The sequence below is a fragment of the Ascaphus truei genome, chromosome 15 (assembly GCF_040206685.1).
Source record: "Ascaphus truei isolate aAscTru1 chromosome 15, aAscTru1.hap1, whole genome shotgun sequence".
Taxonomy (NCBI): Eukaryota; Metazoa; Chordata; class Amphibia; order Anura; family Ascaphidae; genus Ascaphus; species Ascaphus truei.
The window spans coordinates 48,279,242-48,294,480 of record NC_134497.1 but is presented as its reverse complement, the minus strand read 5'-3'; the positions used below and the strand labels follow the sequence as shown (position 1 = coordinate 48,294,480).

At 41.4% G+C, this 15,239-nt stretch overlaps 1 protein-coding gene across 1 annotated transcript in view; it reads left to right on the top strand.

Moving 5' to 3' along the window:
• The window catches only part of LOC142466927 (fer-1-like protein 4), a 103,129-nt gene that overhangs the window by 21,480 nt on the left and 66,410 nt on the right, over positions 1 to 15,239 (top strand). The window contains exons 10-16 of the mRNA XM_075572568.1: positions 1,882 to 2,006; positions 4,300 to 4,434; positions 5,082 to 5,294; positions 6,524 to 6,637; positions 11,915 to 12,076; positions 12,905 to 13,067; positions 14,130 to 14,233. Coding sequence (XP_075428683.1) covers positions 1,882 to 2,006; positions 4,300 to 4,434; positions 5,082 to 5,294; positions 6,524 to 6,637; positions 11,915 to 12,076; positions 12,905 to 13,067; positions 14,130 to 14,233 — 1,016 coding nt within the window. The remainder of the gene's footprint in view (positions 1 to 1,881; positions 2,007 to 4,299; positions 4,435 to 5,081; positions 5,295 to 6,523; positions 6,638 to 11,914; positions 12,077 to 12,904; positions 13,068 to 14,129; positions 14,234 to 15,239) is intronic.

Below are 15,239 nucleotides of genomic sequence, written 5' to 3'. Positions count from 1 at the left end.
AGTATGAAGGTCCTAACACTACCTGTGAACTTTATTCATGCACCTGTGCAGGACAGGTCTAGTGAGACCATTCTCCCTCCACTGTAGAGGTAAAGGCGAATAATCACAGGTAGTGTTAGGACCTGCATAGGTGGTCCTGTGATCCTCCCCCTGCGTGGAGGGACCATGTCAAAGCTGCTCCTGGATAGGAGTGGGCTGAATCCTTACCCTGTTAGGGAGTAAGGAAGCCGAATGGAGGGGTGCTTAGGGCCTCAAGCCCTGGGTACTGCCTTCAGGGGAATGAAGTCATGCCATGTTGTGCGGTGCGTAATAAAGATCAGCTGTCCGCCCATGGTGCGATGTCTGATTCTGAGACCAGAGAAAGAGTTGCCTGTGAGAACCATCCTGGCTATCCCAGGATCCTCATGGGATGGAGGCGCTGCGCTGAATAAGAACAACCAGCTGAAAGCCTGACCTGATGTCTCCCCACAACATCGTGGAACCCTCAGGCCTTCTGTCACAACAGCAGGTATGGAGCAGCACCAGAATACACCCGGTAGCTACATGCTCTCCCGTAAGTGGGGGGGGGGGGGGGAATCAGGTGCGACATATATACAGTTGTTGGGTTCTGAGCTTGCAGGGATTGTGTGTGTTTATCTCATCTTTTAGTAAGACTTTCAGAAATGAGTGTTTGTCTTTGTATATATTGGTATTGATTCTTTCGAAGCCACAGAAGATTGTGACATCATGACATGTTAGGGAAATTATCACATGGTTCCAGTGTAAGGAATAAAAGTCTCCTTTCTCTTGTTCTTGTCACGGACCTGTGACAGCCAGAGCTGTCACCACTGTTCCTCAGTGTGATATTCCATGACCAACATAAGGGCACTTCAAAGGTTTCTGGTTGAATGTTTACACCTCACTTTCCTTGATACTTCAGCAGTCTATGCAACATACTGTACCAGAAATACATGAAACCTTTAGTAACCTTTGAAGATTCTTAACCAGAAGATTGTTAACCTCTCATGATTTGTGAACAGCTTTGTCTCTGCTTTTTATTCATAATACTTCCCCTACCTTCATCTCGGATCTCACCTCTATGTACACCCCCCACACGTTCTGTCTGCTCTTCTCATGACCTACTCATCTCCCCATCCTTCCCCTATAACTTCCTCCTACAAGATTCCTTGTGGGACGCACCCCACCTCTGAAACTCACTGTACCTCTAAAGATTCATTTCTTCAAAAAGTCCTATCCACATCCAACAGCCTCCTGGCTTCTTCTTTGAAATGATCAAACTGATTTGCTCACATACAGTACGTCCTCAGACACTGATCTATCTCCCTCTCCTCCTTTCCACCTCATGGATTGTAACCTTCATGGAGAAGGGACCTCCTCACCTACTGTGTTATTGGGCGATAATTGTTGTTGACGTGTCTGTTGCGCTTGTTGTCTTTTCCCCCATGTTACTGCACTGTAGACCCTGCTGGCACATGATAAATAAATGATAGTAATAGCAGCTTAGGCAGAATCTCTGTTAATACAGATAAACACTCAAATATGAGGTGAATGTTAATGGTGGTTTTTGCCCGGAGTACCACATGGTCGTCTTGAAATCTTTGACATTTGTCAATCTGGAGATAGTCCTGGTTCTAACACTTCTAGAAAAGTGGGGATAATGTTGGGAATTGCTGCTTAATGTCCATACTATTGCCAACTGACTTTCATGTCATCATGAGATCCTCGTTTTCCAAGAATCCAGAACCCAGAGGAAAACAGGACCATTGTGAACCAGAATGCACTGGGATCCAAGTTACCGGAGAAAGCACAGAGCCTTGGCTAGTGTTTGCTCAGTGTGTAAATCGTTAACCATTTGCTTGATCACACTCTCTTTCCTCCTAGACTTCAGTTACTTCCAGCTCCGAGCTCACCTATACCAGGCGCGGGGTGTTCTTCCTGCCGATGACAACGGCTTGTCTGATCCCTTTGCCCGTGTTGTATTTGGTAACCAATGCCAAACCACCAAGGTAAGACCTCCTAGACACTTCGAAGCTGGGAATCTCATGCCCATTCTAAAGGACCTCTCACCGCACCAATAGTACGGAATATCCAATGAACCTTGGGTAGGAGTACTGGGCATTAACCCATTCACTGCCAGGCGGATCAGCAAAGCATTACTATACAAACTTGTGGGCTCGATTCCCACCTTATTCCTTTATACTTTAACTCGGCGGTGTGCAAAGTGGTGGGTGCAGGATTTTTTTGGGGGGCGCGGGTGCTTGCAGAGGCCCCGCGCACTTCCCTGAGGCATTAAAATTAAATGCCGGGAGATCGCGTGGTGAGGCCTCTGTAACAAACTTACCGGGGTTTAGACGCGTTGGTGTGACACATCGCCATGGCAACGCGGCACTAGTAGCACAGTATAAGATTAAATTATTATTTAGGGTGCAGTTTCCTCTATGTTTTTTCATTATTATTGAAATAATTCTTCAACATACTGTACAGTGGGGTGTTAGTTTTTACCTTTCTAGGTTTTTTCCTGCTCACTAATTTTAAACTTAGTGAGACCAAACCAAACAACACAACTGCTAATCTCCTCTCACTTTGTGACATCTCAGGACTTCACAGAGCCTTGTCAGAGAAGCTCACGTTAAGGCAGTTTCTCTGAAATGTCTTTTTGAAGTTGTAAGAGACATGTGCACAGGTACACTGGGGGAGACAATTTTGGTGAAATTAAAATATGGCTTTATTCAGCCTGTTTCTTTAAACAAGGCAAAACACAAAAAATAAACAAATAAACAGCCTATAACTGTTTAAGGTTTAACTCACTCCCCCAGTCCCTATCTGTAAGGCTGGGAGCCCTTTACCAACCTATCACTCCAAAGCCTCAAAGCAGGTGGCCCTACATGTCAGTGTCTGGATAGCTGTCTGCATGAGGGGCCAGCCTCTGGCAGGATCCTAGGTCCTCTGTGTCCAGGAATAGGTCAGGTCACCTGGTGTCTTGCTGTCAGCACACAGCCTTCCTGTGTGCTGAAGACTCTCCTGGTTAGTTCACATCAGGAGTCTTTTTCTCTGGTCTGATTAACCAGGTGGAGACAGGTTAGTTGTTTTTATCTGCAATTAACCAGCTCCCTGCTGGATTCCTCAGACCACTGAGGCTTTCTAGTGAAGCCTCATTGAGACAGGGTTAACCTCCTGTTACAGAAGTCTTCATGGAAAACCGCTCGGAGCTGCCCGGTGGAGGGAGTGTGAATAAACCACAGCGGTTACCATGAGGACACTTTACTGCAGGCTTTGCGGCCTTTATAAATAAAAATTAAACTAAAATAACTCATAGGAAATAAAACATAACATACTGTATACTAATGTTAATGTGTTTTCTTTACAGTTAGGCTACACCACAATTAAGAAAAACTTTAACCGTAATGTTTTAATGTACAGTACGTATTAACTTTGTGTGTTAAATATTGCAAGAAAGGACTAAATATCAATAAAATATTCAAGCTAGATCCCCTCCATGTAATGACCTTCATGGTTGTCCTCTGTGTGCTGCCATGTTCAGTGTTCTGTATCTCTATGCTGTCCAACTGTCCCTTCTTTTGATGTCATTTATGGCTCAATCTGGGACAGGGACCCATTTAGTAAGATAAATAAAACAATTACCAAAAAGCACTACAAATTGCATAAAAACTACCAATCTCAATCTGGCTAATACATTTAGCAGATATTAAAAACAATATTTATTAGCCTAAATTCCTTATTTGGGGTAAAAAGACATAGTCCATCAGTAGTGGGTGCTTCTTCTTCAAGAGTATTTCCTACTGGTAAGAGGAAGGGAGGGTGTTTCGAATGAAAACTGTATACGCCCTTTTATAGAGTAGATTTATTAGTAGTAAAGTATTTTCAGTTCTAGATGCACCTACAATGGTTTTGCATAATTACATTGATGTCCATGAAAACTAGAACTTCCTGTCCCATAAATGACATCATCAATATTGCAGCTATCTTCCTGTCCTAGCTATCTACCTGTTCTATTTTTCTTCTAAATATTAATTTATTCAGCATGTGTTTAAAATAAACAAACCGTAAAAAATGTTTATTTATTTATTATATAAAGAACAAGAGGATTAAACAGTTTTAGGATGTTGCCTTTAAAAATTAAGGCTTAAATAGAAAAAGGCGAGGATACACCAGAGAGCCACTGGACCTCAAAGAACTCTGGGTCTCTTAATCACTCCTGGAGCTATCACATGACCCCACGCGCCTCGTTTCTCATACCTCATCCCTCGGCGTAACATGAGCGATGTCTTGTTTCTTCAGGTTATTAACGAGACCTTGGCTCCCATGTGGAACGAACTTCTATTATTTGACCACCTTCTAATGGATGGGAATAGGGAGGATTTGAAGAATGACCCTCCCATTATCATTATCAATCTTTTTGACCAAGACAAATTTGTAAGTATGAGAACGATGGTGATAGGGTAGATAATGTGCTCCTACATGTATTTATAACCCTATGGGTGCAGATTTCAATATACTGTAAAAGATCACAAGATGCACCTTCTTCATTGGGATCAATCTCATTCTTTGTATTTATTTATTTTTCTCTTCTCTTGCTCTTCTATATCTCTGTATGTCTTTCCTTCTCTCTCTCTCTCTCTCTCTCTCTCTCTCTCTCTCTCTCTCTCTCTCTCTCTCTCTCTCTCTCTCTCTCTCTCTCTCTCTCTCTCTCTCTCTCTCTCTCTTTCTTTCTCTTGTCTTTCCTTCTCTCTCTCCTCTTTCCTTCTCTCTCTCCTCTTTCTTTCTCTCTCTCCTCTTTCTTTCTCTCTCTCCTCTTTCTTTCTCTCTCCTCTTTCACTGTTTAATCTCTTTTTTCCCCATGTCCCTCTCATCTTTCTCTCTTCCCCTCTCACTCAATCTCTTCTCTCTCTCTCTCTTTCCATGTTTCTTCCCCTTTTTTGTCTTTTCCTTTCTATGTCTCGACTTTCATTGTCTCACTCTCTCTGTGTATCTCTCTTTCTCCCCCTCCCTCCCTCTCTCTTTTCCTCTCTTTATGCTTCTCCCCTTATTTATGTCTTTCCTCTCTCTGTCACATACTTTAGGGACCTCCTGATTACCTGGGCCGTGCATTTGCAACCCCGATCGTTACTCTACTGGAGGACGATGATGATGATGAGAATGAGGATGGTGATAAGAGAGGGAAATACACCCAGCCTTCTCTCCAGTTTTTTGACATCTTCAAAGGCAACAGGGCAGGTGGTGAACTTATTGCTACCTTTGAACTAATACAACTGGATCATAAGAAGTACTTAGAGGCGAGTACTGCAGCTTTAATATTACAAAGAAGAAATAAGGTGGCTGTAGGGATTAAATAGGAGGCATTGACCCAACCGTCAACCATATTTACTAAGTGGTACTATGTTATAGACTCTATATAGTATAGGACACCTTACACAGCTGGGTAGGCCATCTGGTCTAAATGCAGACCTATATACAACAATATACACACATGCACACTCAAACGTCTACAAAGACACACAAAGGGTAATATACTGTATTCTGCTGACAGTGTACATTTTGTTGCTGCTATAGGATGGGTTGCACAGTGCTGCTAAGGCCATCAGAAAACATAAGGGGGTCGTGGGACCCCGAGGTGGTCTCAGAAATGCCTCATATAGGACATATTCGGAAGTGTGTTTCCGTGATGTCACGGACCTGTCATACAAAGGAGCAGCCGAGCGATGACACTGCGAGTCCATGCATCACTTTACTAGGGAATGCAGAGATACAAAGGGGGAGGGGTGGGGGGCACCCTTACTTCTAGCCATACTGAAAACGAAATTAAATATTACACAGCTACTAATAACATTATGATCATTATCATGGTTTATTTTTAAAGCAGCAACATATTCCGCTTTCTTAAACTCTTCTTATTATATAACTGCTCCCTATATGTTCCCCAATTGCCCCATATAACCGCTCCCTATAACTCCTCCTATTACTCCATATAACTCCTTTCTATTTCCCCATATAACCCCTCCCTATAACTCCCCCTATTGCCCCATATAACCCCTCCCTATAACTCCTCTTATTGCCCCATTTAACCGCTCGCTATACCTCCTCCTATTGCTCCATATAACCCCTCCCTATAACTCCTCCTATTGCCCCATATAACCGCTTCCTATAACCCCCTATTGCCCCATTTAACCGTTCCCTATACCTCCTCCTATTGCCCCATATAACCCCTCCCTATAACTCTTCCAATTGCCCCATATAACATTCCCTATAACTCCTTCTATTGTTCCATAGAACCGCTCCCTATAGCTCCTATTTCTCCATATTATCGCTCCCTATAACTCCTATTTCTCCATATGACCCTCCCTATAATGCTTCCTATTTCTCTATATAACAACTCCATATAACTCTTCCCTAACTCCTACTGTTCCATATAACCGCTGCTGACAACAGGGATGTCCATCTTGACGGACTGAATTCTTCTGCCAGCAAAAAGCTTAAATACATCCCTTTCATTGAAATGTTTTAGCCTTCTGTACCTGAATCCGTGCTACCCAGAGAACCGGAGTTTATGGATGAGCAGTCTGAGCACTACATTATCCCCCAGGGGATCCGTCCAGTACTCAAGGAATTCAGGATAGAGGTAATTATGATCTATTCAATGTTGGCTCCTACAAGTGTACTAACAACTTGTCAACAGCAGTGGGTCTGTTATTAAAAACAGTGGGACTACTGTGCCTGAATGTGGCATTGCAACGGAAAGCGTTCCCCTTTGAAAGGGTTATTCTTTCACATGTATATTCCCTTTACATGTCTGCAGTCCTCTCCTGATCACTATACTGTACCGTTGTACACATAGGTCACATTATTATAAACGATAACACGGAAGTTCCCTGATAACACCACGACTTTTGGCCCGTGTTAAGTTTGCTCTGAAATATCCACTTATGGATTTTTCCTGGTTAACTCATTAATGGTTATATTAACGGGGCGCTACATCTGTACATACAGTATTTAATAGTGTCTAATAAAGCTAGATAAGGTGAGGCTCCAGTCAGGTCCATGGGAGGGGACAGTGCTTTAGGAGGAGAGTGGGACTTCAAACTGACCACTGAGGCCTGATAGGACCCTGGAAGATGTCTCAAGAGGGTAGAGCGAAGACAAAGGGGTCTTATATATTATATTCTCTTATGCACTGAATTCACAGTTTGCACTGCACACTATTGCACTTATATGTTTAAGCACTTATCATTACATCTGTTTTTTCTATTAATGCGCATGAAGTACTTGATTGTTATGGTTTAAACATTTAGAGCGCTGGGTGAATATTTGTTTACGTCACTGAGACGTGAGTCAGTTGAGGCTGAGACCAGGCCTCAGGTTCCAGTTTTTACCGGATACGTCCTGTGTAGATACAGTGGCGGCCGCCTTTATCCTAGTGCGGCCGTAGTGGCGCAACTCTCATAACCGCGGGCAGATGCAGTATGGTTTTTTTTCCCGGAATATATTGCGGTATTTTAGCGCTCGTAATATTAGCATTTTATTAGCGCTGTCTGTAATACTGCAATACTGTCTAAAAACTCAGGGGGGCATTCGCGAGCTGTTGTCTTCAAAGTCTATTACTTTAGCAGTTCAACCTACAGTACGTCAGTACACAGTCTGTGTGTGCGCGTGCAGTAATTGTAAATTTGCATATTTATACATGCATGTGCAGTGCAGTGCAGTGCAGTGCAGTGCTGTACAGTACTGTATGTCTCATTTGAAAATTGTTGAAATGCATAGGTGTGTACTGTAACAGTATCACATTTCAGCATATACAGCGCTCTCCCCTTGCTCGCCACCGCACACACAGGTTAATTTAGTGCATTGCAGTATTTCAACTTCTTATCTTATCTACAGTACAGTACACCTCTCCCACACCATTCCTTTGAATGTGTGTCTTTCTGGTTTCAATCACATTCCTGCTTGCTACAGTGTACATAGCTGATGATTACTGCGCATGCGTCTGTAGCTTCACCACTGCTTGCTTGCGAAGTTCAAGAGTGAGTGACCAAAAAAAATATATATATTTTTTTTTCTCCTCATTTTTTATTTTCATTTTCTCCACAAGCCTGCCTAAGCCATCTTGACATTACGATATTCAATCTGTGCTGCAGCTTTTGACTGCGACACTGTGTGTTTGACTGCACATGGTTGATTTGTGTGCTTTTTACTGTATGTACTGTATTTGGGGGTGTAGGGATCAAATTATTATGATGACCTGCCTTTTGAAAATATGTCATTTCTTTGAACTGCAGTACAGCTAATCCTTCATGCAGCTGTACCCTGTACCCCCCTCCCCCACGCACACACAAGGCTCGCTCAAGGATTTGCCTCTTATCCACACCTCTCCAGAGCCATTCCGTTTCTAAAGCTTGTCATTGTGTTTTTAATCCGTCCCTAGCCAAGCATCACCTCTCTGTGCCTGCGTGTAATCCTCTTTGGGATGGGAGCTATAGTACATAGCTGATGATTACTGCGCATGCGTCTGTAGCTTCACCACTGCTTGCTTGCGAAGTTCAAGAGTGAGTGACCAAAAAAAAAATATTTTTTTTTATTTTCTCCTCATTTTTTATTTTAAGTTTCTCCACAAGCCTGCCTAAGCAAACTTGACATTACGATATTCAATCTGTGCTGCAGCTTTTGACTGCGACATTGTTCGTTTGACTGCACATGGTTGATTTGTGTGCTTTTTACTGTATGTACTGTATTTGGGGGTGTAGGGATCAAATTATTATGATGACCTGCCTTTTGAAAATATATAATTTCTTTGAACTGCAGTACAGCTAATCCTTCATGCAGCTGTACCCTGTACCCCCCTCCCCCACGCACACACACAAGGCTCGCTCAAGGATTTGCCTCTTATCCACACCTCTACAGAGCCATTCCGTTTCTAAAGCTTGTCATTGTGTTTTTAATCCGTCCCTAGCCGAGCATCACCTCTCTGCGCCTGCGTGTCTATCATTCATTAATTTTCCTTTTGTTGGCTTTGAGGCTCTGTAATCCTCTTTGGGAAGGGAGCTAGCTGATGATTACTGCGCATGACTCACCCATCCACCCCCCCAACCCTTTGAGGCTTTATTTACGGTAACGCTTGCGATAATCCCTTCTCGAATTTGATATGTAAATCTGATTTGCACAGCACTGTGAAATTGAGAGTTAAAAAAACCATAATCTGATTCATGTTGTTGATGCAGTAAATTACCACTTTTTGTCATTCTTTCTTTTTCTTTGGTGTAGGTGTGTGTGTGTGTGTGTGGGGGGGGGGGTGTCAATTATTATGATTATCATGAATGTAAATAAATAAATATTTATTTTATTTTATCAGGAACAAAAAATACAAATATACAAATAATCATGAATAATACAAAATGCAGTCTTTAGTCAGTTCTTCTGTCAGATGAAAATTTATGGCCGGTGGATAATCATGAATAATGCACATTAATAATAATATTAATTAATAATATATAATATATAATAATATATATATTAATATAAATTTTTCCATCTTTATCTTCTTCCTCATTCTGTGTAGTTCATTGAGAGAGGGGAGGTTTTGTGTACACCATGACTGCACTTTAGATACACTTTACTGTACACAATGTACACATGATACCCCCCTCCCCCTTTCCATCCTTTTTTTCTCTGAAAAGACAAGAAAACAAAAAATTAGTGCAGTTAGGTGCATATTATGGCATTGTGTACTGTATAGCTACTCCATATTGGACTACAGTATGCAGTTAGTACTGTCAAACAAGTCTACCCTTGAACTACTGTATACTGTGACTACTGTTAAATACTTTGTAACCAGATGGCTAGTGGTGCTCTCTCAGGAAAGAAAACAATTGTGCAGTTACTGTAGGTGCATATTACAGTATGGCATTGTGTACTGTATAGCTACTCCATATTGGACTACAGTATGCAGTTAGTACTGTCAAACTAGTCTACACTTGAACTAGCCAGCCTGCACACAAAGGAGTCATTTCAATACATCACATTATATATGCACAGGGGAACATAAACTGCAAACAGTGCAAAAACAAACACAAGGAAATATACAGGTCGGCCATCATAACCTGAAATACTACAGTATGCTAGAACACTGGCATCCAATTGGATTGATAGGAGCAATGTCTGGACTTAACCTTTAATATGCTGACCACATTACCCCTACTGTCACACTGATAACACACTGATTGTTTATCAAATCAGTAATCGAGCTTCAAGCTGCTGAAGGTTACACGGTTTAACCAATGGGAGACAGATAAAGGAGTGGTCCTGGCTCATGAACACAGACAGAAATAGATATTATAGGTACAGCTGGTATTCTTAATAGGTACAGGATATAACAAATAGTTACAGTATGTGCTAAATGGGCCCTCTACAGTTGGATGGTGTGTATTTATAATTCTATATATCCAGAGGTAGTCGAACAAAAACACCAAGGAACCAATTACGTGGCCGATGTACTAAAATCGGATTTACATTTTTATTGTGCCTGAAAATTTCAGTGCATAAAAGTAGTACCAACATTCCTAAAATGTGCGTCCTATGTACAGACGTCTTTGTGCGACTTCCTACGTATGGCGCAGAGTTCATTGTTTGAAATTCATTTTCCCACAATGCGTCACGTTCAATAACGGATTGACGCAAATTTCAATCGAAACAGAATGATGTGTGTTTTTATTTTACTTATAACTAGTGTTAAATCAATATGAGTGTAAGATCAATTATTAGTGTGATATTATTTATAATAGCCATATTGTGAAAATAATATATATTGGTAACTTAAATAATGACACATCTCTGCTGCATCAAATACATTTTGGACTGTTACAAAGCCAATTAATTCTGCGGCAACAATATAAACAGACTTTTGATGCTTTACGCGAGTTGTAACTATTTTTTTAGTACATTAACATCTGTGCCGAGTACTTTCCATTTCTGTGTGCCAAAATATTTGACTAAAACCATTTTTAACACTTAAGAAGCAAATCCAAGTGGAACTTTAAAAAAAAGAAAGATATTTTTTGGTTTTATTATATGTAGCCTTTGATCACCTTTTAATGAAAACTAATTTACCTAAGTTGCCGATCGATTAGTTCTCCCGTGATCGATCAGCAAAGATCCTGCTTCCTGGGGTTCACTATATGGCTGCCTTTCAGTTTCAATCAATGCTTCAGGCAGTGTAACTCAGCAGCTACAATGTATTCTGATATTACTAAGGTAACATTGCCTATTGTTACAGTTTGCAGCTCAAACTGCTGGGAACATTGGCACCAAATTATCACAAACAGGAAAGTGTTGCAAAGATTTTGCACTGCTGCTGAGGTGGGCTAAACCTTCTATAGAAATCAAAGGATTCTCAGTGTATTAAAACTCATAAAAAAATGTCATTAAAAGTTGAATAATAATAATTTAAAAAAATGCAGTAAGTATTATCTAATACCACAGAACAGATTTATAAAAAATACACACCTGTAGGATATTGCCTGGATTGCTCGGCACACAGAGAGGAAAATAAGGTTAGTACATAAGCGCACACAAAAACAATTTCATATGAGATTTCCGTGCATCAATCTTACACCAAAAATGTCCCATTACAAAAGCCCTTACATCCCACAAGGAGAGAAAAGGTCCTTCCTTGCCCCAGTAATGGGGATTGCTTCCTGGATCCTTTACTAATACCATGGCCCATGAGAAAAGAAAGTTTGAAACCCCCTATAAAGGCCCATGTTCACTAAATGGTGCTAAGCGTCAGCAGATCCTCACTCCTACTCATTCCAATAGGATTTAGGGCGTGCCAAAGCATAGCACCATTTATTGAATGTGGGCCAAAGAGTTCTGAATTTTTGACTGTAGTTATTTCTTCTGCGTTTAGGTTCTTTTCTGGGGTCTAAGAGATTTGAGAAGAATAAACCTGTTTGAAGTGGATCAACCTCAGGTTCGCATTGAATGCGCAGGACAGAAAGTGGAGTCGGAGGTTATTCTGAGCTACAAAGAATTCCCCAACTTTACAGAACTGGTTAAATCTTTTAACGTGGTAAGTAAACGTGCTAGGATTCAATGGCGGATTAAAGCCTTGCAAATCTACAAATATAGCTTGATGTCATGTGACTGAAATTGTCTCAAAATAAATACATTTAAATGTAATCGGCAGCAATGGGTAACATTTGTTACCACCAGTCCCAAATGCAGTATGAATAGTAAAGCAATTCATTTTACCTAACAGTTCCCTTAAAGTCATAAACATTTCTAATTTTGAATAATAATCTGGATGGTGTAAACACATAAACTATAATATTGTTTATATTTATGATTGAAAGTGACTTTAAAAAAAGTTGTTTTTTTTAGCATTTTGAGATGAAGCTGTAATGCTTTCCCGTTTTGACTACTGCAACCGTTTACTACCTGTTTTTCCTGCCTCGGAGCTCCTTACCGTGCAGTCTATTCAAGACTCATCCCTATGTTCAACATCTGTTTCTGCTTCTTCCTTGCTGCAATCCCCTTGCAGGCTTCTCATCAAATGATGTATTAAGTTTCAAATTCTCCTCCCTTCCCTCATGGGTTTACACTCCTGCGTCTCCCGTTGCACCTGTGCTCCAATCTCTTCCTACGTCCCTGTTTGCTCCAATCTCTCTCTAAATCCCTGTGTGCTCACTCCAAGGCTGTCTCCTTTCTGCACCTCTTGTTTCCACTGCCCTCTTATGCCTGACAACACCCTCATTCATTGCTCCTCACCTGTAACTCCCTTCCTCTTATATTAAGCTTCTTCTCTACCTAAATTCCCAACCCAGTTGAGAGCTTCTCAGTACGTTGACCCTCTGGTAGTTAAATAATGAATCAACCTTTACGTTCAACATTATTTCAGGATCTCCCAGAACAAGCCTATCTCCACCCTCCCCTGAGTATCTTTGTCGTGGAGAAACGCGCCTTTGGACGAACCGTAATGGTGGGGTCCACCGTGGTTTCCAATCTCATGACATTCGCGCCAAAGGAGTTAGAAGACAACGATGAGAACAGTCACACAAAACGTGCGTTTGCGTTCCTCTATTTCTTCCTTTCAGTTCTTGATATTTAAGGTGCAGTCCTTCAAGGAGCGTTTCACTCCTTAAAAATGAGCCCAAATGTGAGGTTAACGCAGCGGAAAAGCCCCTCCCACTGTGTGACATCACAGGACTTCAAAGATAAGGCGCCATAAAGTCTGCAAGGAGAACGGCTCTGAGCTGCCTGTTGGAGGGAGAAAGTGGGAATAAACTGCAAGGTTGCCGTCTAGACACTTTACTGCAGGCTGCGGGCCTGAAAATTTAAATACCATAGAAAACAGCTATACAAAATAAGGTTTTAATTCGCTTTAGAGAAGGAATTCGTGGTGTTGTACATTTTCTAACACAGGTATGAAGCAGGGGGTCTCCAGAGCTGAACCCCACTGATTTCAACTCCGGGGATCCCATGTCTGTAGGGGGCGCCGGTAGCCGCTTCGGTTGAACTAGCTGGGGTTTAAAGCTCCCGCGTCACATGGGCCAATAGGAAGCCGCACCGGATGATGTCACGGCTTCCTATTGGCCGTTCAGGGTGCCATAATGTGAACTCTGCTAGCCGAGCGGCTACTGGCACCCCCTACGGAGCTAAGTACCCCCAAAAGCAGGGGATCCCTGGAGCTCAAATTAATGGGGGTCAGCTCCAGAGACCCCCTGCTTCAATACAATGTAAAGAAAATGAAATGGATTGCCACTTTAAAGGGTGTGATCATTAAGCTCAGTTTAAAATGGCAGTAGGTAATTTTACCCGGGGAAACTGCACCTTTAGTGAGACACTAGCCTATTGTATATATCCACTATTTACTGCCGGACCCTTTTAATAGAATGGCTTCGATGAACACAGTGCTGTTTTGTGCACTAGTTTTATCCCAGTACTGCATCTAAGATACTTTTAGTGCTTTACTTGCCCTTCTAAGAACCAAAGGGTTAAAGTGACTACATTTATAGCCATTGGGCTACTGGGAATATGTATTCTTCACGTGAAGGCGGGCAGTACTCGTGGTGCAAGTATCTGGCATTGCCTTGTAATATGATGGGGATTTTCTGCTGTTCCAGCGAGGAAGAGCATAGGTCGAATGAACTCTAACCAGGCCGTGATACACATTGAAACAGAAGACAAGGGGACGGACCGCAAATTCAACCCTCTCAACCTGGTGAAGGTACGTTGGGGCTGGTCGGATGCTGGAAACGCGCGTTGAAATTCACCATGCACCCGTGGGTAATAAGTCAAAACTAATGTGACTAAATGAACAGGTAGGGGAGGAAATGGAAAAGAAGACGCAAGCGTTTAGATTCTTGAGGTCAGAAGGGACGGAGGCATTGTATCAGAATTATAAGGAATGTAACAAAAGGGCAATCAAATTAGCAAAAATGGATAATGAAAAAAGGATTACAATAAAAAGTAAGATCAACCATAAAAAGTTCTTTAAGTACCTCAATAACAAAAAAATGAGAAAAGAAAATATAGGACCCTTTCAGTGTGAGATGGGTAGGCAGATTATTGGAGATAAGGAAAAAGCAGAGGTATTAAACAAATTCTTTGCCTCTGTGTTTACCAGGGAAGAGTCAAGTTCAATAGTAGTGCCGCAGGAGGAAGCCACAACCTCCATATTAATGAACAATTGGTTAACTGAGGAAGAAGTTCATTGGTGACTTGAAAAAAATTAAAGTAAATAAGGCACCTGGCCCAGATGGCATACATCCAAGAGTTCTCAAGGAGCTAAGTTCAGTAATAGCCAAACCATTACATTTAATATTCAAGGACTCTATTTCCACAGGCTCAGTACCACAAGATTGGCATAAAGCAGATGTGGTGCCTATATTTAAAAAGGGAGCTTGATCACAACCAGGGAATTACAGACCTGTAAGCCTGACTTCAATAGTGGGGAAACTACTTGAACGTTTAAAGCTGCAGTTCAAGCAATATCCTGCATGTGTATTTTTAAAAATAAATCAGTTCTGTGCTAAAAGACAATTTTTAATGTATTCTAATGTAACGAGTAACGAGAAAAGGAGAGTAGCTCAGATAGCTGAATTATATCTTATGCCCGTGTTTATTCCATTTCATGTGTGTATTTAATGTTAAATACTAACAACTCATTTAAAATCAAATGTGTATATATCATACTGTAAACAATAGGTGTATTTAATTTTGTGTATATGTGA